The following is a 27284-nucleotide window of genomic DNA, read 5'->3' as shown; positions in this document are numbered from 1 at the left end:
AATATTCGACTGATGTCGTTTGCAGTCTGTCTCGAGCATTGTATTCCACACATAATTCCGTATAATAAACTGCACAGCACAACGCGTTGCAGTCGATACATTTCAAAAAGCAATAAACATTCGTACTCATTTACTAAACAAATATAGATATATTTGCCTATATATCTACATATATAATATATCTACAAAAGGTTGTGTTTTACGTGTATTTCACCGGTATCGCCAATCAATTTAATGGAATTAAATTGAGTGGATTTGTATGAAATATGCTCGCACTACTCATAAATTGTTTCCTGAATGGTGTTCCAAAAGTGCTTCGTGTTGTTGTTGCTTATTACAACGGCCTCAATTGAAGAGGAATTTGTTGCTTTTACTAAAGTTCTACGTGCCATTCACATTATGTAAGATATGAAAGTAGTTATGTATGCACTCATATACATACATACATATATACATAAGGATGTACTTATGCAAGTAGGTGTCCTACAATTCAATATTTTCTTCACTTTATGTAGTTGGGGTAATAAATTGGGTCATTGAAAGTGCTGGCAAATATTAGTTTTCTATCTGTAGTTACATAAATGTAAGTACATATATTTGCTAAGGGCAAAAAGTAGAATACTCTCCTGCCTACACCCTTTTAAAAGCTAAAAAGAAGATCAGTTATAAATTTTAATTTAGAGATGTCTAAGAAACTTTATTCCGGGTTGGACACGTCAACGAAATTTCACGAAATTTGACAAAGATTAATGTAAAAAAACGTCTCCGAGAAAAATGTGCTGATCACTATTTATGCCTTGGGTTCGGTTTCTGGCCCTGCCTCTTTTCAGCAATGTGCTGCTCTATGCGGTTCGCAAACGCTGGAACCGAAGCGCTAGATTATTTGCATGTGACCAAATATGTCCGCCCGTTTTTCACCGTCTCTTTGGACAAGGCCAACCGTTTCACCTCCTCTTCCTTTAGATTGGGCTTGTCCTCATGTCGGCTACATATCCGCACCGCCGCCTTGTAACGCACCCCCAGCTCCTCCTTGATTGGCTTCATCCGGGGTCTTCTCTGGTTGCCAGAGTTGGAGTCCACAGTTACCAGTTCAGGAGAGCGCTGAAGCTATGGTCGAACCTACCTTAAATTTATATCTAGATGGGGTCGAAATATATTATTGCTAATTAAAGAAACATTTTCCATTGATATTTTTTTTAATAATATCAAAAATTGTTCTGAATCGGCATTGAATTATTAAGGTATGGTGCATAGTATGCTATTCGGCTTCCATGAGTGGGTATTTTAAAACGTTGCTCCGGATTTTCAGTCTTGGTCTAATACTTGCTCTAGTCCATTCTTCTTAATTTCTATCTAATTCTACTATATTGTAGGGGGAAAGGGCCGGGGTATCCCGCTCATTTCAAATTGTCGTCGTCCATTGGTATTAAAATCATACCTTTACTCCTTTCGGTTCTAAATTTTAGAGCTCTTACAATTTAGATTAATAGTGTTTTGTTGTAATCTCTACATTTGTGCCTGTAGCTTAGGTATTGTCATAGAAGCTCTGGACCAAAAATTTCTAGAGCTAATGAAACCGGTTTAATTCGCATATATTAATATAATTTTTTCTATCTCTCTCTTTCTCTTCTTTCTCTCTCTACCTCACTTTCCAACATATTTTTGTTTATTTCATTCATATTCAAATTACTTGCCGTACTTGTAAGGTCCTTCGTCGAAACATTGCAGTCACCTTCAGAGTGCTCAGTGTCTGCTTCGTTGAACTTGACCGAAGTGCATTATGACAAAGTCGTCACCAAGGACTTCCTCATCAGTTAACTTGCCGGTAGCAGCCGACTTAAAATACGGTTAGCATATAGTTTATACATATGTACGTACGTATATACATACATACATACATATGTAAATAGTTTTGAACTGCTGCTTCGTAATAATATTCACCAGTACTTTGTTTACATGTGCTTGTCGTTACTCATACGTGCATCCTCACGTGCTGTCTCTTATACACATCTAGATGTGTATAAGAGACAGGTTTATACATATGTACGTACGTATATACATACATACATACATATGTAAATAGTTTTGAACTGCTGCTTCGTAATAATATTCACCAGTACTTTGTTTACATGTGCTTGTCGTTACTCATACGTGCATCCTCACGTGTGATTCGGTAACATCGAGTCTACAAAGAACGCATGTCATTCACATATTTTATACTATATGTATACGAGTATCTACTTATACATATACTACGAAACACATGGCTCTTATGCAAATATCCTGGTGTGATGAAAATAAAATACATGCCTATGCAAAGAGGTAATTCATTGCTGCCGTTTACTAAATTAAAGCACTTGTCAATATGAAATACATACGTCATATCTCATTTTTACATTCCGTAGGGTGGAAATTACTTTTGCCAACCCAAACCTATATATGTATATTTATTTATATATGTACATACATATATACATATAATATATTTAATATACCAGGTCAGCTGAAAAGTTCACAAGAGCGAGTCACTAGAATTGAATTTATATGTTTATTGGCGTAGACACCACTTACACGGCTATAGCCGAGTTTATAACAGCGCGCCAGTCGTTCCGCTTTTCCTTCTCCGCCTGATCTTTCGGAGTGGAGGCCTTCCTCTGCTTCCCCCGTCGGGCATTGTGTCGAATACTTTTTGAGTTGTAGTGTAGCCAACGTAGTAGCTGTCTCATAATTTACGGAACTATGTCAATGTTGTCGTTTAAATTGTACAGTTCAACGTTCCATTAAAAGCGATAATTGCTGTGGCCGACGCGAAAAGGACCATACATCTTCCGCAGAATCTTTCTCTCGAAAACTCGTAACGTCGACTCGTCAGATGTTGTCATCGTTCATGCCTCTGCACCATATTGCAAGACGGGAATAATGAGTGACTTATGGAGTTTGGTCTTTGTTCATCGAGGGATTATATAAAAGTATGTGCCAAGATTCGCACGCGCCTCTGTGCAGCAAAAAACGCACGCCATCAAACACAAGGAAGGTTCGACGTCGAGAAGCTGCAATCACAACTGACAGCCGAACAATTTTCTACTCGGCTTGCACTCCTGCTCTCTGAGAGCACTCGTCAACAACTCGGTGTAAGGGAACTGTGGGACGGCATTTCAAACTCCTTACGTACAGCTGCAACTGAAACCATTGGTTTTCGGAAAGTACAAAAGAACAGCTGGTACGAAGAGGAGTGCCGTGTCGCAGCGGAGAGAAAACAGGCTGCCTACCTCGCAACTTTACGATCGACCACAACACGTGCGGAATGGGATAGAGGCCGAGAGTAGAAGAGGGAAGCGAGACTCATTTGCAGACAGAAAAAGAAAGAGGCCGAAAKGCGTGAGTACGAAGAGCTTGATAAGCTGGCCGACAGGGGTAATGCTCGAAAATTCTGCGAAAAAATGCGGCGGCTTGCAGAAGATTTCAAGATTGGAGCATACTCTTGTAGAACCGCCAAAAGGTGATCTAGTTACCGATGCCCAGAGCATACTTAAATTATGGAGGGAACACTTCTCCAGCCTGCTGAATGGCAGTGAACGCACAACGCCAGGAGAAGGCGAACCGGATTCCCCAATCGATAATGATGGAGCAGACGTTCCATTGCCCGACCAGAAAGAAGTTCGAATAGCAATTACCCGCCTGAAGAACAACAAAGCGGCGGAGGCCGATGGATTGCCGGCCGAGCTATTCAAACATGGCGGCGATGAGCTGATAAGGCATCAGCTTCTTTGTAAAATATGGTCGGACGAAAGCACGCCCAACGATTGGAATTTAAGTGTGCTATGCCCACTCCTCAAAAAAGGAGCCCCCACAATCTGCGCCAACTACCGTGGGATAAGCCTCCTCRATATCGCATATAAGGTTCTATCGAGCGTATTGTGTGAAAGATTAAAGCCCACCGTCAAAAAACTGATTGGACCTTATCAGTGTGGCTTCAGACCTGGAAAATCAACAACCGACCAGATATTCATCATGCGCCAAATCTTGGAAAAGACCCGTGAAAGGAGAATCGACACTCACCACCTCTTCGTCGATTTCAAAGCTGCTTTTGACAGCACGCCTTTATAACGCTATGACTGAATTCGGTACTCCCGCAAAATAAATATGGCTGTACAAATTGATATTGAGCAATACCAAAAGCCCCATCAGGAAATACCTCGACAAGCCGTTTGATATCAAACGAAGCTTCAGACAGGACAATTGTTGACGATGGGATTTTAGTATTTCACACAATACTTTCGATAAAGCCTTATATGCGATGTTGACGAGGCTTATTCCGCGGTAGTTGGCGCAGATTGTGGGGTCTCCGTTTTAGTGAATTGGACAAAGTACACTTAAATTCCAATCGTCGGGCGCGATTCCGTCAGACCATATTCTACAAAGAAGCTGAAATAGGATCCTTGGAAAAAATTATGTGAACGTCCTGATGGAGTTTAAAAAATTGTCTTATAGACGAAAACATCAAAAAATCCACCAAATTATTTGGTAAGATCGTCAAATGAAATTGGTGAAGATACCTGATTCTCTAAAAATATCAAAGCAACGTGTTAAATTTATCGTTCATAAACATTTGGGTATCCTCTGTAAGGATCTTTACAAAGAGGATAGAGCACGAGCTCTAAATCTGCGCAATGTCCTCGATCCGGCTTACAGTGACATTTTGCTGCTCGGAGACCTCACTAAAAGGATCGCGACAAAGATTTTGCCTTGTCTGTCCTTCATCCCTTATAATATAATAATAGGGAATTCATTGAATCATTTGTCATACAAACTGATGGCTGGGAATGAAATGCTCGTATGGAAAACTTTTTCATTTGACGAGATATTTTCTTCTGAGAGAATGGTGCAACCACAAAATCAAGTTCATGTAGGAAATATTTTATATATGTGAAAGTTTAGCATCGGTTCAACCGAAATTAACCTTTTTTTAGAGTCTGTGCTGAACTGCAACTTCAGGTACTAGTTGACAACACATGTCAGCTGGTGTTATTTTTAAACTATCTGTTATGTCTCCCAAGTGTTCTCTGTACTTATATACTCGTGTATCATTTGGGTGAATATGTATTAATAGCCTCATATGTATATGTATATAGGTTTCGATGTTGTAGCTGTATCTTAATAGGCCTTCACTTTATTTTCTATTTCACTGCCTCCTACCGTTACCGGCTGTACGCAATAAGTAAATATTTTTAATCAGCTCTCCTCAGCTCAACGCAGTTTCGCTCTGCGACGGTGTAGCTTAAATTGCAAATAAGTGCCTAATAATTTTTACCTACCGGTACGGTAAGATGGCTGGTAAAATGATCCAAAATTGACGCTCTACTTCACAATAATGTTGCCATAATGTCATGCAAACACTATTCACATATGTACATATGTTTTTAGACGTGAACGTAAGCTTGTACATATGGAGATGTGATATGTATGCAGTATTTATGTAAGAAGCGTTAAAAGCGTAATACATTTACGATACAGTAATATAAAATATTAAAATTTCATTAAATGTAACGTCTCGGTCATAATAAGCGGAAAGTGTCTCCAAGCAATTACATACATACATATGAATTTATGTATACTTTTACCACTTTATTTGTATGCCAGAGACTAACATACTGAAGAGTAGTCCGAAAATAGCTTGCACATTTTGGTTTTTACTACTCAAAGGTGAGTGGAAAAATTTTTTGAAAGCAGTCCACCTTAATGTTTTGTTCCAAAATAGGCTTTTGGAACAGGTTTTATCTTATATTTAGTGAGCTTGACAAATATCTTCGAAATATTTACAAATTCACTGAAACATTAAACTGGGTTTTGTTAAATGAGCAGTTTCTTAAAGAGAAAGTGTGCAAAATTTTTGAACGAAATCTCAAAAACTGAAAGGGTATATACAAATAGATAAGAAAATTGTTAAACACACTCAGCATGTCACGCTGATCACTATGTTAGGTCAGGTTAGATTATATTGGCCGCCTGTCATGCCATACGTAGACCTAGTAGTTCTTAGTAATTCCCGAGTTCAACTTGACCTGAGATATTCGTCAATGCTTTTGGCGGGGAACAACTTGATATTAGATATCAATATTTTGATACTTCATCTAGTCCCTTAAACTGCGAAATTTATAGATATCTAAGACGAGTTCTATACAAGCCGATGACAGAGGCAAAGCAGGCGTTCAAGCGCCTCTCTTATCTTCTCTGCACGTTCTGTATGTATTGTCAATACTTATGCCAATTCGGCTCGCATGTGATGATAGTAGGTTGTGATCTGTCATTAGGCCAAATTCTTTAGAGACCGTGTGATTAACAAGCATGGATGTGTTTCTATGACCCGATCCTGCATGTCCTTAGGGCGTTCAATCTCACTCTCAAACGTCTGGCAGATTTGGATAGTGACGTACGTATTTCCTGCACTGGCAATCTCGTCAGCTATTTCGTTTCCCGGAATTTTTCTCTGTGTGAGTAACTAGCATGTGTGTGTTTTTCTATCTCACCCTCAACTGTCTGTCAGCCTTTTCTAAAATTTAATTTAATATCGTCTTTAGTGATTTACATACCTGTACTGGTTTGGTAGCCAGACGATTGGCACTTTGGCAATCTCATCTGCTATTTCGTTTCACAGAATTTCTTTGTGGCGTGTAGTGCAGTACATCTACTGCCTTCCTGCCTCTAAGGAAATTTTCTGATGTAATGCGAAGAGAGATTATTGCCCTAACATGTACTCATTGTCAGTTCTTACCATAGATCTTCCTTATGTTGTTACCGACGTAGTTTTCTATCTCAGCCGCTTTTTTGATTGCAAAGATTTGCGCCTGGAAGATGCTGCAGCGTTCCGAAAGCTTGAAGGGTGGCCTAAGATCCAGCTCCGAGCAATATATTGTGACGTTCACTCCATTAGCCAATTTTGATCCGTCTGTGTAGATATAGTACGTTCCGCCAACGAGTCTCTTGCTTCTGCGCCATCCATCCTCTTTTAGTGTGACCTTTTCTCCCAAATAAAGGTGATGTGGCCTATTTTATCCACCACCTGCTTATTGATAACCTGTATAATAACCGTTATAATGCGAGTTAAAAATTGGAAAACGACTCTACTAACTACTTGCTTTTGGTATGTTGTCCTTAGCACCACGCAGTATTCTGAATTAGTTTAGCTATTTACATAATCGTTTATGTAGAAGTACATAAATACATAGACTCATCTGCTTAGTTTTCCTTCTCATTTGTATTTATTTATTGTCGCTACACAGTGTTTTTCCACTTCTAAGTCGGTTACAACTAAAGATAGGAATGTGTGTATATACGAGGTGTGTTCAGAAAGTATCGCGAGTTTTGAATTTTCGCGGGTTACGTATATTCGAATTTCGATTTTTTTGTGGCGTTATGTTGGTACTCATGTCTCTCACTTATGCCGACAAGCTCGGCCATTTTGAATGTTCATTTAATTGTTGACAGCTGCTTTGTTTGCACGTGTTTTGGATCGACTTCGATTTTTACCTATTCAAAAAAATGGATTTAAGAACCTGTATCAAATTTTGTGTGAAAAACGAAATTAAGTGCGCTAATGCATTCCGAATGTTGACTGTGGCATACGGAGAAGCTACCTTGKACCGAAGCWACGTTTATCGGTGGTACAAAATGTTCTCAGAAGGCCGAGAAGATGTGACAAAAATTGGCTTTTGCACCACGATAACGCCCCTGCTCACACATCGCTGCTTGTGCGCGACTTTTTGGCCAAAAACAACACACTAATGATGCCGCAGCCACCGTATTCCCCAGATCGGGCCCCCTGTGACTTGTTCCCTAAACTGAAGAGACCCATGAAAGGACGACGTTACGCTTTTCTTGACGAGATAAATACGGCATCGAAGGAGGAGCTGAAGAAGATAAAATAAAAATGATTTTTTGAAGTGCTTCGAAGATTGGAAAACCTGTTGGCACAAGTGTATAATATCTTATGGGGACTACTTTGAAGGGGACAAAATACATATTCATGAATAAATAAATAATTTTTGAAAAAACACAAAATTCGCGCTACTTTTTGAACACACCTCGTATATACAACTATGTACATAAATATGTCTCTTTATTCAAGTTGATAGCAAAGTCAGACAGCATTCTAGTTGTGTACAATCGCTGAGTTTTGCGTATTTGCTTATGAATGAAAATGTAGTCTACGTGGCTAGGTGTAAGATAAGACAACAAAATTTGCGAGTAAGTCAACAAGCAAACAGTAATTCAAACAACACAAAAATATTTACGTACATTTGAGTTTGGTTTACAATATGTGGTGTTACAGGGTGCTGTCACAAATGTCAAACGGAAATATCCCCTGCTATTCGCATACTTTATTATCCATTGAATCTACTCTACCGATTTCTAAAGGTGGAACCGAAAGGTTGGTGCCATGAGAAGACCCTTTCAATATTAGTAAGTTCCCTTTTGCCTAGAAGTGGGAGCAGTGTGGTCTGACCATCATCACCAAAGTAACATTGTGTATGCCCAACCTTGCTACTTTTACCAAGACCTAAAGTATTTCTCTGGAATACTTTGCTTCAAACCTCCCTTGAAGGATCTAATTGGTCTGAACCAGCTTGTGTAAACTTTGTGTCCAGCTTCCCTCGAGTGAGCCACCTCGCCTGCCTTTTCATTTCTTTCTTTTCCTATGTACCCAGATGATACTAACCGCGTTACTTACTAAAAGTCTAGTTATTTTCCTATTTAAATAAGCTAACGCAGAGCTTAGTACTGAAACTACGGAAACCTCAACAGCCGCTTGGCTGTTGACTGGAAGGTTTATGCACTTGTTATACAAGTATAAAGCAGAAGCCTAAGGGGCACAATTTCGGCCTGAATTACTGAATTTGAGTAATTTAATTTAAATCTACCTTTTGGGTGTGGATTTATACAGAAAAAGCGCTCTGTTTCTATTTCAGTCTTTGATCCGTTGGTGAATATATACTATTGATTTAGACGTCTATTGCCATAGGCCTAAAAACATGAGTCGGCTAGCCGCAAGCTTGTGTATATGTATATCGGTCTAGTAACCCCTTAGTTATATTTTCTTTACACTATTATAATTGCTTTTTTGTTTTAAGTTTTTTAATATAAAAATAAAAATTAAATTTTTATGCTCGTTTATCATTTAAGTCATTCACAATAGTAAAAGTGATCTAAAATATGCAAAACCCAACTTGGTAGCTTGGAAATTAACGTTTATAGCGATATCTGCATACTTTCTTGTACGAATTCAACTCGATAAGTGGTTTAATACCTTTACATAATTTAGTTTTGTATTGAGTTGAGTCAAAGACAGTTACTGATATCGTAAATCTCTCTTTGTATCTGTTTCATTGAAACACTCTTTACAGCCTCTATTACTTCAAAAATGTTATAATTTTTGTGCGCAGTGTTCTTCAAGCTTTCGATATCGGTGTCGTGAGGAGATGTAGATGAATAAAAGCTTAAGTCAAGAACTTCCTAATTTACTCCTAGAATAAGCTATACCGCACTTGCGCAGTGAACAGGAGCGCTATTTTAAACAATTCGGGCGCTTTACCGCATATTTCTTAATTCGAGATTTTATTTAGGTCACATAAAATAAAGCAGCTGAAGAAGCTAAGTACAAAATGTGGGTGACGTCGAGTTACACCCTTCTAATGATTGAAAAGAGATATATGCGACAAGGAATGTGTATCTTCACGATATTCTATGATTTATATATTGCATATAATGATTTTTAGAATTCCGTCAAAATAAATCTAAAACTCATGGCAGAAGAAATTGTCGTACTCTCAATTTAAAATAGGCTTGATTTTTTTTTTTGGCCTGAAAAGAGTCAAAATTAAGTTTTTCGATTCTTTCAAATGATGAAAATATTAAAAAAGTGAGGGATAAGGTTGTTAAAAATCGTCACGCAAGTGCTAGAGAGATGGCAAGAGAACACGACATCTTCGACATCTCGCGGCCGTTCGAATGATTTTGCTTAATACTTTGGGTATGAAATGCGTTCTTGCTTGAATCATCCCGATAAAGCTAAACTTTTATCAAAAAGAATAGGTCTCTTTGGACATGCTTGATCGAGTGAATTCTTATCCCACATTCATGGAGGGCATTATAACTGCTGCTGACATATGGGTTTATGAGTTTGACTTGCAAACAAGTAAAAAAATCATCAGAATGAAGATTTGGCCCAGATACTTATCTAAAACAGCGCTACAATCTACGAAGAAAATGTTCATATCTAAACATTATTCTATAGCAATGTATTTAAGAAAGGTATTAAACCTTTATTGTGGCCAGTGAAGTTTTCCTAATGAACAGCTGAAAGATAATATAGCACTCAGCGTGAAAGACACAACAAGTAAATATCCATAACTCCATATGAGCAGTTGCACCCTGTATATTCACGCAATTGTTAAGGATAAATGTTATATAACTCATTGCAATAAACTCCTACAAAACTCAACGCAATAAGATAAGTGCGAAGAAAAACCAGCATATATGAATGTAAATCTTGAAAAAATTTAAAGTGCACTCAATAAAAACGACACAGATTAATCGTAATTTGTAACATTTCCTACAATTTGCACTAAATTTTTCTGTTTTTTTTTTCAGCTCCCAACTATTCATTACAGACGCAGAATAACGCAATTGTGAGCAGAGTATAGCAATTGGACTGTAGACGGGAAGAATGTAAATAAAAAGAGTCAACAAAACCGGCTGCTTCGCATTTCGCATTTTAATTTTTTTCCCCACTCGACTTCTACGTGTTTCGATGAATGCAACATTTCAACAAAGGCGACAACAACGACGAGTATGACAGCCAATCGACCAGCAACGCAAACCGAGGAAAGGTTGGTGGAACAGCAGCAGCAGCAACAACTCTCACATCAACAATACACAAACACAACAAATCCAACCAACACGACGAATGCCAATATGCCGTCGTCGGCGAACACTTCAGCTTGTAACGCTAGCGCCGGCTACGATGAAGCGGAGCATTGCGCCAGCCGTTACGGTGGTACAACAGCAAACACCGGTGCAGAGGGCAACTGCACGCATGTTGGCGTCGCCGTTGGCGAGGGTGTGTGTCGTAATCACAGCACTGCGAGCTCAACAACGCATCGCCGCGGTCATAGGTGAGTGAATTTCGGCTAAATTTGGCGAATTGTGGCGTATGTGTGGGACATTCAAGAGATGCGTGGCGAATTAAGGCTTGTCAACTGAAATTTCACGCAAAATAATAATTAACCATTTACCTAATGTTGGCCAAGCGTGGCTGTGAAGTATTGAAATGTCGTGTAAAGTGGCGTGATAAAATGTCAAGTATTAAAATAATTTATTTGTTTTTCCTTTGCGTTAGTAAAGGTGTGGAAGGTCAGCAAAGTTTTTTTTTAAATTTCATTAACATAAATTATAATTTGAATATTTCTGGGCGAGTTTGCCACAGAATTGTGTGTGTATATAGTTAGATCTAACCTTCAAAAGGCACATTGCAAGTTGATTTCCAGGGAACAAAAAAGGGATAAATCGAAGGGTAAGATTGGAAATATTCTACGGGTCTACCTCGAAACAGTTGTTAAAGTCAATTTCCGGAATATAATTCACATACGGTGGTTGCGGCACGATATTGTTTGAAAGTTTTGGCGAAAAATCACGAAGAATCAATGCAGTATGTGACGGTGTATTATCGCATAAACTAAGAGTTGTCGGCCCATAATTCTGGCTTCTTTTTTACGACGCATAGCACTCAAATAGTATTCCTTATTGAGAGTTTGATCGATCGGAAGGAATTGAGAGTGAACCACACCTCAATAGTCGAAGAAAACTATCAACATAACTTTTATTTTTGATCTTTACGTGTTTTTTCAGCTTCGGTTCAGTTTGAAGTTTGTAATAACACGTTTCATGACATCCCGGTAGTCGGAAAGCATTGTTTCACAAACATTAACGGGACGCTGTTTTTCGAAAAAATTTAGTGATCTTGAAACCAACCGTGCATTCAATTTTTACAGACCCAAATAATCTTTCAAAATAGTTTTCACTGATCCTACCGATATTCCAAAGATGCTAGTAAGATCTCTGACTGTTGGTGATCGTCGATTCTCAAGCACCAATACCTTTATTTTATCGATGTGTTGGTCATCAGTTGATGTTGACGGCCGCCCTGGACATTTTTCGTCGTCAACGCGTTCTTGACCCCCTTTGAATAACATGTACCAAACCAACTGAAGGTCTTTTCTAACATTCTGAACGTTTAAAATTTAAGGAACAGTAAAAAATTTCTTCGCTAAATAATATTGGGTATAGGTATAACATTTTCAATTCCTAAGAATTTCTTCTATAGAAAAGGGTTTGAAATTATGTTTTAAAAGTGATTTCGGACAAGTGATCGCCGATCGCAATTAGTGCCGCATGCCAGCAATTTCGCGCCGAAAATTTTTTTCCAAGGCATAAGCTGTCTCGGGACCATTATTTACGTAAACAAGAGCCCACAAAAAATTTGTCCAGTGGTTTGCAGTGCACTCCGAAGGCTTACGACGCGACGGTTCTCTGTTTAAATGGTATGGTGTCTAATTGAAATATTGATTTTCCCGATTGGTTAATTTTTTTATTCAGTCCATCTACCATTATGTCTCAGTTGCCAACGTATATGCCATTCTTCCAAGTTATTGTTTCGTGTTTAATATTTAGTGGTTTGTTCGTTGTTTTTTCAATGTCGACATTTCCTTTCATTCAAATACTATGAGGGATGTTCGTGCTTCCGCTAATTACAAATATAGCTTCGCCTGAAACAATATACTATCCTTAGTGCATGATAATCGCGTCACCTACGTAGCAAACTAGGTTAGTATCGTCGAGCATATTCAAGCTAAATTTTCCGTTGTGTCGGACGTTCCAGAAATCTGGCCTGAGAATTTATCGTTGCTCAACTCCTGACGTGATCTTTAAATATCGTCGTGCCTCGGAGGTTTCATACAACAAGATTTCGTCTTTCAAATAGCTCATCATAGCTATTACTTTGAGATAATGTGAATATGTTTTTCTCTAATGCTTCAACCATGTTTTCCATAGAGCTAGCGATTGCTTTTTTATCCGTTGCTTCAACAATCTTTCGAAAAGCTTACCAGCTGTGTCAAGCATGCAGAGCGGCCGGTATGCTGATTGGCTGTCTGAATCCCTCATTTTTTTCACTAATCTAATTAACACGAGCTGTTATTTTACAAATTTCTGGATGAATAAACCGACTTGGAGGCAAACATTTTTAGTAACTCTACTGGTAAGACGCTCAGTTGATTAGTTGGATTTAAGTTTTCTTGCCGGCAGTTGCAGCTCTTGGGTAGTAATGTGTGACGCTTCGCTTTAAATAGGTCTTATTCCCTTCGCATTTATAGAACTTTGAAACAGAAATTTTATTATGGAAAAATAAAATTGGCTTTTATCAATCATCTTATTAATCAATCCAACTTACCAATCATTGATTTAACTACAAATAAAGTGTGTAGATACAGTTGATTCAAATACAACAACAACATCAAAATAGTTGTAAAGAAAAAATCGATTAAATTACTTTACTTCACTTTAATAACATTTAAGTAACGATATGGACAAGACAAGAGTGAAAGTATTTTATAAATATAGTATGTATGTAAGTGTATACACTGTTATTTGTACGAGTATGTATGTTTTCTTGCGCATATATGGTTGTATGCATATGTAGTGTTTTGATATGTAATAAAAGCACATCGATATAAGAACTTGCCAGCACTGGAATGCGGCAGATTTAAAAGCCTATAAGCAGATATCCATATATTCGTACATAAATATGTATGTATGTTTAAATACATACTACATACATATATAGAGGAGTTGTAAAGCGCAGCGCGATTTCCGTACTATTTCAATGCCTTTTCGCTTTTACTTGAACTAAGTTACGTTTGTAAGAGTCATCGATTACCATTCCAAAAGTAAACACATGCCCTCATACATTCCTACATATCATGTATGCATGTTTGTATATAGTTTGCCTTTTAGTGTTATTACACTAAACCTACATCTTTACAGTACCAAAGGAACAGTGTTTGCCGTCTTATGACGAACATCGACCGTCACGATAGACCACGGCAGACAGTGGGCTATTTTATGTGAATAATTTAAATTAAAATTTTAATTTTCTCACGTATAAATTAGTTCATGTTTAGTTCTTGTAGGAATGTATAAACCCGCTAGGTTTGAGCTTTACAGCTTTCTGTAGATTCCGATTGAAAAAATGTTGATGTCTTACCGTCGATCAACTATCTCCAAGGTTTAAAGTCCTTCTTCGTGAAACGTTGTATCTTGGATTTTTTGTTCTCACAAAGAACTAGCTTTTCAGCTGTTCAACGGTTCTTAACAAATATCATATTAGAGCTGACCCGTAACACTATTTAACCTTAGTACCCAGGTCATACTTTAATCTTCAATACTTCTTGAATAAGCTGAACGAGATTCCAAGTACGAAGATACACTTGGATACTGTGAAAGCTACGTTCGAAGTACAGCCTTTTGTGCTACTAAAGGGTTATCCATTTCGAGCTTCCCTAATTTTATTTTTAAGAAAAAAAAAACAAAAACTACAAATTTAATGGGGAATGCTTTTTATCATTCAGACGAACTTTTTTTGGCATTTATGTTTTGAAGATTATCTTTTTCAAATATAATTATTTCTCTGATGGTCCTTGTTTTGCCTCAAGGCATGAATCGATGCTGGATTGTTCGCATAGACTTAAGAATTTACATATCCCCACAGGAAAAAGTCTAACGGTGTGATTTCACACAATCTTGGTGGCCAATCGACTGGCTAAAAACATGAAATTATCAGCTCACCGAAGTTTTCTCGTAATAAATCCATTGTTTCATGCGTTGTGTGAGAAGTGGTGCAGTCTTGTTGAATCCTAACGCCGCCGAGAGCAGAATTTCAGGCGTCAAACAGTCAGCAACGGCCACCATTGAGCGTTGTATTCTCACCGTTATCGTTTTTGAAGAAATATGCACCGATGATTCCAGCGGCTCCCAAACCATCCTGGATTTTTCAGGTTGAAATGGGAGTTATTGAGTCTCCTCACGTTTCTCTTCATTCTAAATGCGGAAATTTTGCTTGTTTACATACCCATTGAGCCAGAAGTCGGTGTATCGCTGAACAAAATTTGGCTCGGAAACATCAGATATTTTTGCAACTTTTCAAAAGCCAATAGAGCGAAGCAATGTCGCTTAGTAAGGTCACGCGACTTCAATTCTTGCACAAGTCGTACCTTGTACGCTTTGAATTTAAGATCTCGACCTAAAATGCGCCTAGTCGTTCCATACGCCATGCCGAATTCCTGCGAACGGCCCCAAATCGACACTCCACGGTTTTCGTGTACATTCACAGCTGATCTGTCAAGAGAAGGCTGCTATAAAAGTACATCTACTTGGCTCCATCGTTATGTGCACTTAATCCTCTAGTAGTTGTGAAACGTTCGTTAATTTTGGAGGAATTACGTTATCGAACGCTTGGCGACGAAAAACCTGTGAAAAATTTCTGACTTTCCGATTAGGAGTACTTAAGCAATTTTCTATAACAGTAAATTTCGCCATGGCTAGTAACTTAAGGTATAATCTATCTTCTGGTTGATATGCTTTTTTCTAAGTTCATCGTTAGTAAAACTTAATTTTTATACAACAATGAATCACTGTGCGACATTAAGCTCATTGGACCACTACATTCGAACTCCAATTACATGAATACCCTGCATGGTTGAATGAAACAAAGCAAATGGTGAATAAAAGATGAAAAGGTAGAATAAACATGCCACACGTGCTTCAACTGCAAGACAGGTGATTTGGAGGCTAGTGAATGGGCTACCAAGCAGGGCAGACGAGTCTTCAGCCGACTAACAGACAGGCGAGCAGGCGTGGTATGACCAGCTCGTAGACGACGTAGCAACACTAACCAACCAACCAACTATACACAACCAGTTCGCGAGCCAACTCGAGGCGCTTCATTGATTTAGTTAGCAAATGAGTATCGGCCGTGTGAGTTGCAAGAGTTCCACGTGCTACCAAGTTGGCTCCGGTTGAATAGGACATAAAAGAACAAACATAGTAATTGTTTATTTTTTAGCCTTTGTGGAAATTGAAATATGCGGTTAATGGTTTCTGCTTGAACATTATATTCTTGTAATAACTTCATGGTGCCTTTGTGTTGTTTTTGCGCGAGTTCATAAATATGTTCGTTTATTTTTTTTCGAATAAGACCGCTTAAGTTGCAAATAATGGCCAAGTGGTAGTGTTACTATGCGACGGCTGCGGATGCTAATGGCTTGGACGCTGAAATGTTAGAGCATCGTGCATGTAAGTTATTTAGTCGTTGAGTGAAAGAGTTAGTTTGAAATATCATATCATAAATCGGACAAATAATTATAAATATATACTTTTAGTATATACAGATGTAGCACATGCATTGGTGTTTTCCTGAAAGCGTATCCTTTAATGGTTATGGAATCACGGATGCCGTTGTCACTTTGACACTTTGGCCTTCGGTTGACGTGACGTTTGACCTCACGGGGAGTTACCGCACACAGGCAGCCACATTATAAGCATATGTATATGTGTATCGCTTACAGTGACTACAAATATTTACATTTAAAAATAATATAAGTGGGAAGAGAACGTTACCTCATAGATTAAGTCGCCTACGAATGTATGAAGAAGAAACGTTTATTTCGGTTGTACCGAATATTTTATGAAATGATAGGGTATACAAAGATCTTCATTCTGATTTCGATCGACCAGTTTCTATGGCAGCTACGTAAATGCTATGTTTGTCCGAACTGAAAAATTTCTTCGAATATTGCAGCTATGTCTTTAATAGTAATGAGAATGCCAGCTCAAGTAAAAGGATTTTCCTAACAAAGGCTTGAGTTTGATCTGCCTGTTTGTATGACACCTTTATGCTATATTTGTCAAGTTTAAAAAAATTTTGTGGAAATTGTAGCGATTGCGTGGGCAACTATCTGTGCCAAATTCCATAAAGATACCTTGTCATGTTAACAGAGTTTTCCATACGAGGACTCAGTTTGATCGGTCAGTTGTATGGCAGCTGTATGTTATAGTTGCCCGAGGTGAAAAATTTCGTCATTCATGCTAAATTTTGTGAAGATACCTTGTCAAATTAAAACGTTTTCCATATAAGGACTTGAGTTTTATCGGCCAGTTGTATGGTATCCATTATGTTATAGTTCCCCGATCTAAACAAATTCCTTAAAGATTGTAGTCATGGCTTTGACAATAATCTGCGACAAATGTCCTGATAATATATCTTAAAATGATAATTCCATGCAAACACTTCCATCCGATAGTTCAGTTTGTATGACAGTCATATCGTTCCAAAATGAGTAGTCAACAGAATAATTTACATAAAAACTTGGTTGTTGAGAAACTGACCTACTGTAAATTAAAGATCATCTAAAGTACTCACAAGCTGTATTTGCTTGTATATAGGCGTTCATTATCGGATTTGTAAAGTGATATTTTGATCTCCTTTTTTCTTTGTTTAACAGGCATGCCGAACATTATAACTGACTTCTTTGACTCCTTAAACACAAACATTATTACAATTTAATGGGTTGGGAGCTTCAATTCCAATTAAAGCTATATGCAGACCACTGACAAGTAGTGTGCTCAGAACAAGGAATATATTTCTATATAAAGATAGCTAAGCAGTCTTGGATTTACCAAAGTCTTTTGATGGATCTAACGTCCTATTTCACGATAAACCTGCAATGGGTTCAGGACATAATGATATTCCTGGTAAATGTGCAGCAGATGAGCTAGCCACAGCAGCTACCACCCTACAATTAGACTGCAGAAAAGTTGCCTCTGGTTGTTTGTAAATATTTAATCGACAAACATGCTAAATATAGCTGAGTCTAGGTGGAACCAGACCCTAACTTGCTTAACGAGCAGGCAAACGTGACGGAATGGAATATGGGCCGCATATGTCGACTATTAAAATTCAAAAGAAATGATCTTTCACTCCAATTAGCGTTCTTATGCTAATTGGAGTGAAAGGTCACTGACCACACAATGACTACTGTAGAAGCTCTCAGGATTTAGAAGAGGAGACTGTAAAACATCTTCTATGCGAATACAAAGTTTGTATAGGAAAATAATTTCAATTATCTGACGAAGGTTTCTTTTCGATTTTTTGTATTGATGAACTTACACAGAAACACGAGGTGGTTCAGAGAGAATAAATAGTCACTCTTTATTGAAATTTTAGTCCGGTGGGTTCAGAGTGGATTTCTTAAAGGCCTAGATGCGTCGTCAGACATTCACTTTACCTACTTACCCATCCACATTAGATTTAGTGTTTGAGGCTTTCTATTCATGGTTGGTTCTATTCGGTGTTAGGTGGTTCTGCAGTTGGTCGAACATTGGTACAGCGCTGAAAATAGAGAACTTTTTCTGAATCCAACTCCAAACTGATATATCGTCTATCAACTTTTAGAATCCTCGTTGTCAAAAAATTTAAATCAATCGATTAATTTTTGGAGTTACTGTGCGAAAATATAGCTTCGAGCGAATGCACTCATAAATCTACATACGTTCACACGTGTCCTTCAGCGGCCTTTGCCTTGCCTCTATTTCAAGTATCGTGCCTTTTCTGTTCACAATTGTTTTTGGAGAGAGTTTTTTTGTCATTAACTTTCAGTAAAGGCCTGCCAGTAATCGTTTTCCAATACGGCCACAAACTAACAAATGAACACACATGTTTTTGTAAGAAACAAAAGCAGTCGGCGCGAAGTAAATGGGGGGGTTTAAACAAGTACTTACATAAATAAATAAACAAGCGGGCAGGTCGGCTAGCTCGAGGCACATTTAGGCCGTGGGAACATGACAATACTTTTCCGCAGTACAATTGCACTTAAGCAACTGTTATTCTTAAAAATTTTTTTTTATTATTAAATTATATGCACCCTATACTTTTCACTTATACTTTGTTTGGGAACCCTGTACACCTGCCCCATCACTCAATTGTAAACTGTTATATGTCATTTTGAAATATCAAAATCATTGAAGTGTTTTTTAGAAAATAATCAATACGTGAATTTGCATAAAATTCAAATGTTTTTTATGCCCGGCTAAATGCGCATAACACCATTGGAATTACTAATAACAGCCGCACATTAATACGAAAATGGATTATCGCACGCAACGGTAGAATGATTATTTTCCGATGAAAAAACAATTTGCAGAAGCACCCACATACACCCAACCACAATCCACCCACCACACATGTATATTACCATACATATTTATATCTAAATGTTTTGTTCTGCTCTTCCAGACGCCAGGAGTCCATGTACCAGATGACGGGCCTCTACTCGGAGACGAATACGAGCGGTGATGATAGCAGCGTTGACGCTGCCCCACAAGACTCTCAGGTCAATTTGGGCGAACTGGTCAGTTGCAGCGCCGCTACGGCGCCTAACATTAATAATATGTGCGCCAACGTAGCGTCACGTGCCACCTGCAACTGCCACAACCAGCATTATCATCACCCATCAACGCATCATCAGCACAATCATCTGCATCACCCACATCATGGCCATAACAATTGCCAACAATCAGCGGTGTGCAGCGGTTGTTGCAATGAGATTCTGGCGAAAAGTCACAGCCGTCAGCCATCGGCGAGTATTGCCGTGGGAGCAGGCAATGTCAGTGGCGCCGTTACCAATAATAATGCGACGACGACGCCTGCTGCTATGCTCTATGAATCGGAGTATGATGATGATGATGAATTGCAGTCACGTGATTGTGGTATTCTCAATTATCGGCCCGGTCGTATACAGAAATTTGCACGCATCAAAGTATTCGTGCTGCTACTGTCGATTCTAGTCACATTGCAGCAGGCACTGAGTTCCGGTTATATAAATTCCGTTATAACGACGATTGAGAAACGCTTCGAAATACCTTCGAGTTATTCGGGTCTGATAGCGTCCAGTTATGAGATTGGCAATGTGATAACGGTCATATTTGTGAGCTATTTGGGTAGTCGACGTCACATACCCGTTTGGATTGGTATAGGTTAGTATTATTCTTTTATTAAGTATTGAATTAGTATGCAACAATTGGAAGATCCGGTGAGAAAATGAGCTCAACTTGCTAAAAAGAGTTTAGAAATACTGCCGAGTACAGCATCTTTGGGTTCACTTTGCTATGTACCTATAGTTCTGACTATGATGGCAACGGATTTGCCTAATTGGTTAGAAGGATATACAAATATATGTACGTAACCTACTTACTATTCACTTAATAAGGACAATCCGCAGACCTGGAACAGAACAAATTGCTGTGGTTAGTCTAAATATGATAGGTTGGTCAAGAGTTTCTCAAATGAAATTTTTGTGACAGGCTAAATAGATTTCTGAGGTCAAAAGTTATGTCGAAGTCCAATATATTATTGGTTACTCGCACACAATGGTACGTAACGCTATCAGGTACCAACCAAGCATTAAAAAACGTGGAAGGAAGCCTGCACTGTCAGTGACGGAAGTCAAGCCAAGTGTCAGATACTGAGTTTAATTTTGCGACAGCTACACAGGTAAAAGATGTCTTTAATGTAGCTGCAATTACTGAAACTGATCACGACCTGAGTGCCCACAGTCCAAGAAAATTGTCGTTATTGGGCATGCTTTTCTTGGCCAGGTGTAGAGCTCATTTATTGGATTAAGGAAAACATGACTGGTGATATTTCGTATGTCGAAATATTCCATAAAACGGTGCTGCCGTGTGCCAGTGAAGAAACGAAGTTTGTTTGGACGTGGAGATCTCTAAGGGTTCAAAAAATGTGCTGTTTGTTTGAAACTCAATTAACAAGATTTTTTTTTTTTTAGATTTTTGTAATCGCTTAGGAACACAAATAAGCCCTCGTGTTTAATGGTAAATTAGAAAAGGACTTAGTTTTTCTTGCTGCTTAGCAATATTCCTTAGTGAAAATACCACCGACCACCGAGCCTATCAAGTAGATAATTTTTAAGCATTAATATCTGGACTCAAAATACAATTTCGAAAGAAATTATTATGCTTCCTACATTTACAATAATATACCATATAAATTTACAAATATTTCTTTTCAGGCGCCGCCATTATGGGCATCGGCTCACTGGTTTTCATGGTTCCACACTTTACCGGCGAACCGAATCCCGGCGTCACCATTATGAATGATTCAAGTGATAACATATGTCGTAGTGCACTGGTACGTGATCAAGATATGGACTTAGGCAGACTATCGAGTGGTCTCTCCAATCCACCATTGGCGCCGCATACCTTACGCGAAGATAATTGCCTCGAAGGCAAATTATCAACATTCGGACCAGTTTTACTTTTTGTGATTGCACAGTTACTGCTCGGTTGCGGTGGTAGTCCACTCTTCACGCTCGGCACCACCTATGTGGATGATCATGTCAAGACGGAGAGCTCGTCAATGTACATAGGTTGTATGTATAGTATGGCGGCATTTGGACCGGTGCTGGGATTTCTGCTCGGCGCCTACCTGTTATCCTTTCACATGGACTCACTCTCATCCACAATTATCTCGATAAGTATGTGAGCGGCGAAGTAGTTTTAAATAAATTTGCTAATATAATGACTTAATTTGCAGATCCAGGCGATCGCCGCTGGGTTGGCATGTGGTGGGGTGGTTTCCTGCTTTGCGGCGTTTTGCTGCTTATCGTGGCTGTGCCGTTCTTCTCCTTTCCAAAGGTAGCCGTGCACTCTCAATAGTAAATAACCCGAACATACTTAATATTACTTTAACCACCGCAGGTACTCACAACCGAGAAGAAGAAGATACGAAAGAGCTCCGTTATGCAACCAGCTGTGCCTAACAATTCCAATAGTCTTCCACGTGGCACCGATCCAGTCGGTAAAGTGAAAAAGGAAATAGTGGCGGTGAGTGCGAAAGAAGACGATGAACCGCGCGTGGATACCGGTTATGGCAAGGACATTAAAGGTGCGCCCGAAGTGGACTTCAATAATTCACGTCCGATTTATGTATGTTCAACTCTTTGCAGATATACCACAATCGATGTTACGCCTCGTGACAAACCCCGTGTATATTGTCACTTGTTTGGGCGCCTGTATGGAACTATGGATAGTGTCAGGCTTTGTGGTGTTCCTACCGAAATATTTGGAAACTCAGTTCAGTGTGGGCAAAAGTCAAGCGAGCGTCTTTACTGGTTCAATAGCTGTACCGGGTGCTTGTATTGGTATCTTCATTGGCGGCTGCATATTGAAACGTTTCCAGTTGAAACCAAAAGGCGCCGTACAGTTTGTCATCATCTCGAACGCCATCTGCCTTGCGCTCTATGCGATGCTATTTTTTCTCGGTTGCGATAATCTGAAAATGGCTGGCACCACAATACCGTACTATCGCAGCGCCAAGCACGGCGTCATCGAACCATTCCAAGTCAATCTAACCGCTGCCTGTAATTTCGGTTGTGAATGCCTGACAACAGATGTGGAGCCGGTGTGCGGCAATAATGGTTTGACCTACTTCAGTCCCTGTCATGCAGGCTGCACCGCATTCTCATCTACATCCAACTACACCAATTGTGCTTGTGCGTATTTTATCTAACTGTGTTTATTCGCAGTCTTTTTAAATTTCAATGGTTTTATGTTAATTTTCCATCATTAATAGGTGTTCACTCAAATATATCGAGCAGTATTTATATGGGTGCTGGCGGTAGTCAAGCACAAGCGTTAAACGCCAACGAGGATTTCGCCGAAGTTACTGTGGTTCCTGTTGCCACTGCCGGTCCATGTGCCACACCCTGTCGCACCATCTATCCCTTCCTCATATTGCTCTTCTTCATGACATTTATTGTGGCTTCGACGCAAATGCCATTGCTGATGATTGTCTTGCGTTCAGTGTCGGAGGAGGAGCGCTCGTTTGCACTCGGTATGCAATTCGTTATATTCCGTTTGTTCGGCTACATACCGGCGCCCATACTTTTTGGTAACCTAATCGATTCGACGTGTTTGCTGTGGAAATCAACATGTGGCGAGAAAGGTGGTCGCTGTTTGATCTATGACATTGAAAAATTCAGATACAAGTAAGTATGAAGGAAGTCTTCAAGCTGCGTGCTATTGGGATGGTATTTAACTCAATTTGGAATCGGTCACCTTGAACTCCGACACCCATTTTTTTATTAGTTGTATGAATTAGGCTCCAATTCTAAGTTGTAAGTTGTAGTGACTTCAAAATTTTCGTAACTACACGAAGTACGTTAAACGAACCTCCTATGTTGAGATGATAGATTCAATTTAAGATCGGGTGATCGTTACCACAATCCTGCATTTCAATTAGCTGATTTCTTATTACTTATGGACAGACATTTAGTTAAAAAAGATAAAAATACGGTACACAAAGGTTAGCGTCTTAGTCTTTATCCCAATCGAGGGATCTCACTTTGTTCGAAGTTCGTTCCTTATGGATTACCAGGTCTTCATAGATGGATGAAGCGGTTTGAGCATACCACTAATTTGTTAAGACGATTAATATCAATTGAAATTATTTCGAGGTTCGCCGAAGGTGTGTCAGCTGTCTCTTATACACATCCGATTAATATCAATTGAAATTATTTCGAGGTTCGCCGAAGGTGTGTCAGTCTGGCGAAAGCCGGGATAGAGGGGAGATGGTGATCTTTTCAAAGATCGTGATAAAAAATATTTAGTCACACCGCTTGCGAACCTATTAGATATGGTCCAATGAGAACACTTACAATTGCGGCGAGTTTGACTATGTATGTAGTTCGGAGTACCTCTTACGGTGCGCTCTGAGCCAAAAGATCTCGCAGTCGCACAAGTTCTGTTTGTTGACCAGCGCTTGCTGAGTTCACTGAAGGTTCATCGCGCTAGAACGCAAGATTACATCGGTGCCATAAAAGGGCCATTCCTAGTAAGCTCATCGGTTTTATAGTTTTTGGCGAATCCGCTGTGGCCAGGGACCCATATAAGTTTAATATGGAAGAAGCTTGATGTTATTGTTAAAGAGCTTATGCACTCCTTGACTAGTTTTGAAAGTTTTGTGACACTCGTATGATCACTATACTTGGTACTGGGTTAGTCGAAATATTATACACAAAATCAATTTGGTTCTACTAAAGCAACTATTCCATTATATTTATGTAGATATGTGGGACTCTGCGCAACTGTGAAAATTGTGGCGCTCGCCATATTTATTGCCGACTGGTGGTTGGTAAGAAGGAGAAAGCAATTAGAGAAATTGAAGCCTATTAACGCAAACGATCCGATTATTGGTTCCATTATAAGTTTGGATAAACGTAAGTATTTCGAGAAATATTAAAATATAAGTACATAATTTTTTATTTCTCCTATTTTTCCATACAGTCTTTGAGGAAAAATTGACGACTAACGACACGAATCCACAATATGGCAGCAATGGTGAGATAATACTGACTTCGGACGTATTGCGACACTCGAGAAATGATTCACGCACCATACAGTTAGAATATGGGTTAGTATTACTTATAACATAAATTTTTTTTTACATAAATTATATTTTGTTTCACTTTCTTGTAGCTATGACAAGTGCAATAATGCTATCAACTCTTCGGGTCTGTCGACGCCGCAAACGAAATCGAAGAAACATTTCCGTAGCGCATCGTGTGACGTCAAGATGATACGTAGCTTCTCGAAAGACCAAAATATAGCGCCTGGCACGGCCTCAACGGATGGCGGCATGCACGAGCCCATTAAAATCAAGAGCTTAAAACGGTTTCAAACACATTCCCGCAACAATTCTAGTGATTTAAACAGCGATTTCCGACACAAACTCACACATTCACGCACAAATTCACGTGACGACGCCGGTGCGCTCAATATACGTTACATACAAAATCAACTCAAACCGCAAGAGGATGAGGAGGACGACGATGAATTGACAACTGGCTGTGGACATTTCGTGAAAAAGCACGCGCGTAATCATTCCTACGATCAGATTTATATGCCCAACAATATACGTTTCGATGCAGACTTCTTCCGCAATCATCACAACAACAAGAATAAGAATGTGAATGTGCTAAAGAACGTAATGAATAGAGAGGAGAATCGTGTGAAGAACTCGAATGAAACAGAGGCGGCGACCGCAGCGGCGCTAGCAGCAACGGCGGTCAGTTCACGCGGACACTCACGCAACAATTCCAAGGACTTGAATACACGCACAGCGGCCACGACAACAAGCAATAATTCCAATGCAACAACACCAGCGTGTGTTGGTGGCGCGCCTGTGGGTGGCGGAGCCGGCGCCGTTGTTGTGGGCGCGGCACACAATGTTGCCGAGGCGGCCTTAAATATACTACGCCATCGGCGCACCAATTCCAAAGACTTAAATTACACACTCTGCACCGGCAGCGAACGCAATGACCTTGGCAGCAGCACGGCCTGCAGCAGCAATGCATCCACGCCAGCACATGGCAGCGGTAGCGGCGCGGCAGCCGTCTTGCACTTGAAACACGCACATGCGCGCAAGGCCTCCCATCATAAAATACAAATCGACGATGAGCGCAACGAGTTGATCAGTTCGGCGCGCGATGATGAAGACGACTCGAATGCGGAAGAGGCGCAAAATGCCACATCCACTGCTACAGGCGCGACAAACCGCAAGGATATCGAATCATTGCGTTAAGCTGGTGGAGAGCACTTAGAAGAAATCCTACAATATTAGCAGCAACGCAGTACAGTGAATAGAGCTTTGGACACGTGGCAGTAAAACGCATTTTTTAGCCAAGCAATTTGCGCAAGTCAATGCTAATGTATGGATGAATGCGCAAATTGATATCAAACTGCACTCTTCGTTTAACTTCGCGTAGTCACACGCAAAATGCATGTGCGCTCGCGTCTAAGTAAAGTCATTCCATAAAAGCTGCAGATTATTTCATATTTTTTGTTGTCCTAAAATGTAATGTCTACAAAAGCGTACTTAAATTATTTAATTTTTCGTGCAACACTGAACGCCTACATATACATGTACATACCCGTGTACTCAATTTTGAAATATGCAATGTATTTAGGTATCGCCAAGCGATTTTTATAGAAAGAAATTCAATTTTATTTACTTGTATAAAACTGTAGAAGCAAAATGTTGGTAAATCCTATTTTGAAATGCAAAAATAATAACAATTTCATACGCAACAACTTATTTGTATTTGTATATACCATATATGTAGAATAAAATAGTACATAGAAAAAATGTTATGCTACACATATTTTAATGTAAACCTAAAGCAAAAATTAAAAAAAAAAAAATAAGAAATAAAATATATTATTTCTAACCACAAAATTATTTATATGTATTTGTAATAAAAACAATTTCGTTAATTTGAGTTTGCCGGCTGCCTTTAGAGAATAGAAAATAAAATTAAATTTTTTATTAAAACTCATGACTTATGCATCTGTTCGTATAAATAATTAGTTAATATTATTATGATGCGCGTTAAATAATATAATAAATAAATTACAACGCAAACTCTTAAACAAAGTTCATTTCTAACGTTAAAATGTGTTTCTGAAAGCATTTTGTAATTGAACATCTAACAAAAAGCGAATTTTAACTGCGGCTATTATGTTTTCTTCGGCTCTTACTGCGTACAATTAGGTTTAGAATGATTAATAAAAGTTAGGTTTCAATTCTTTATATATTTAAAATAAACAATGAAAACAATGAAATATGCCACTTTTAGACCGCATGGCAGTATTAGAGTTCTAATTGATTTTGAATATTCAAAAATGTGTTGAAGTGACTTGGTACATACATACATACATATATGTAAATGCGTATGTATAGTTTGTACGGACCTAAGTTTATTTATAAGCGAATCTATATACATATTATTACATACATGTATGCATATATAGATATAAAATGTTTCAATTTGCTGAATAAAATGAATTTAATTATTATTATGATGAAGAAAACTGATTGTAATTTTAAATACTTCTACATTTACACATACATACATACACACATTTTTACACGTACGTGCATATATACAAACATGCATACCATATTTGAGTGAAAAACTATATCGGTAATTAAAATTTTAATGACATATTTACATACATATACATATACAGAGAATAAATAAATAAAGAGTATCAGAGATCACAGTAAATGACATCTAATTATAAATGAAAATGTAATGGAA

General features: G+C 38.7%; 1 protein-coding gene across 4 annotated transcripts in view; it reads left to right on the top strand.

Moving 5' to 3' along the window:
- Positions 1-27021, top strand: part of LOC108965426 — a 67153-nt gene extending 40132 nt beyond the window's left edge. For 2 of the 4 annotated variants that reach the window (XM_018927836.1, XM_018927837.1), the window contains exons 3-12: positions 10648-11171; positions 19403-20142; positions 21195-21659; positions 21719-21819; positions 21883-22069; positions 22131-22676; positions 22757-23171; positions 24250-24401; positions 24469-24595; positions 24661-27021. In XM_018927836.1, the coding sequence (XP_018783381.1) occupies positions 10849-11171; positions 19403-20142; positions 21195-21659; positions 21719-21819; positions 21883-22069; positions 22131-22676; positions 22757-23171; positions 24250-24401; positions 24469-24595; positions 24661-25765 (4161 nt within the window). In that variant the 5' untranslated portion in view covers positions 10648-10848 and the 3' untranslated portion in view covers positions 25766-27021. Of the gene's footprint in view, positions 1-10647; positions 11172-16104; positions 16405-19131; positions 19273-19402; positions 20143-21194; positions 21660-21718; positions 21820-21882; positions 22070-22130; positions 22677-22756; positions 23172-24249; positions 24402-24468; positions 24596-24660 lie in introns of those variants that run through there. The other 2 variants (XM_018927839.1, XM_018927838.1) reach the window with 2 other exon arrangements.
- Positions 27022-27284: the final 263 nt, after the last annotated feature.

The sequence above is a fragment of the Bactrocera latifrons genome, unplaced genomic scaffold (genome assembly GCF_001853355.1).
Source record: "Bactrocera latifrons isolate USDA-ARS-PBARC rearing strain unplaced genomic scaffold, ASM185335v1 scaffold_14, whole genome shotgun sequence".
Classification (NCBI taxonomy): Eukaryota; Metazoa; Arthropoda; class Insecta; order Diptera; family Tephritidae; genus Bactrocera; species Bactrocera latifrons.
Note: the sequence above shows the minus strand (reverse complement) of the source record. Positions and strands in the feature narration are given on the sequence as shown.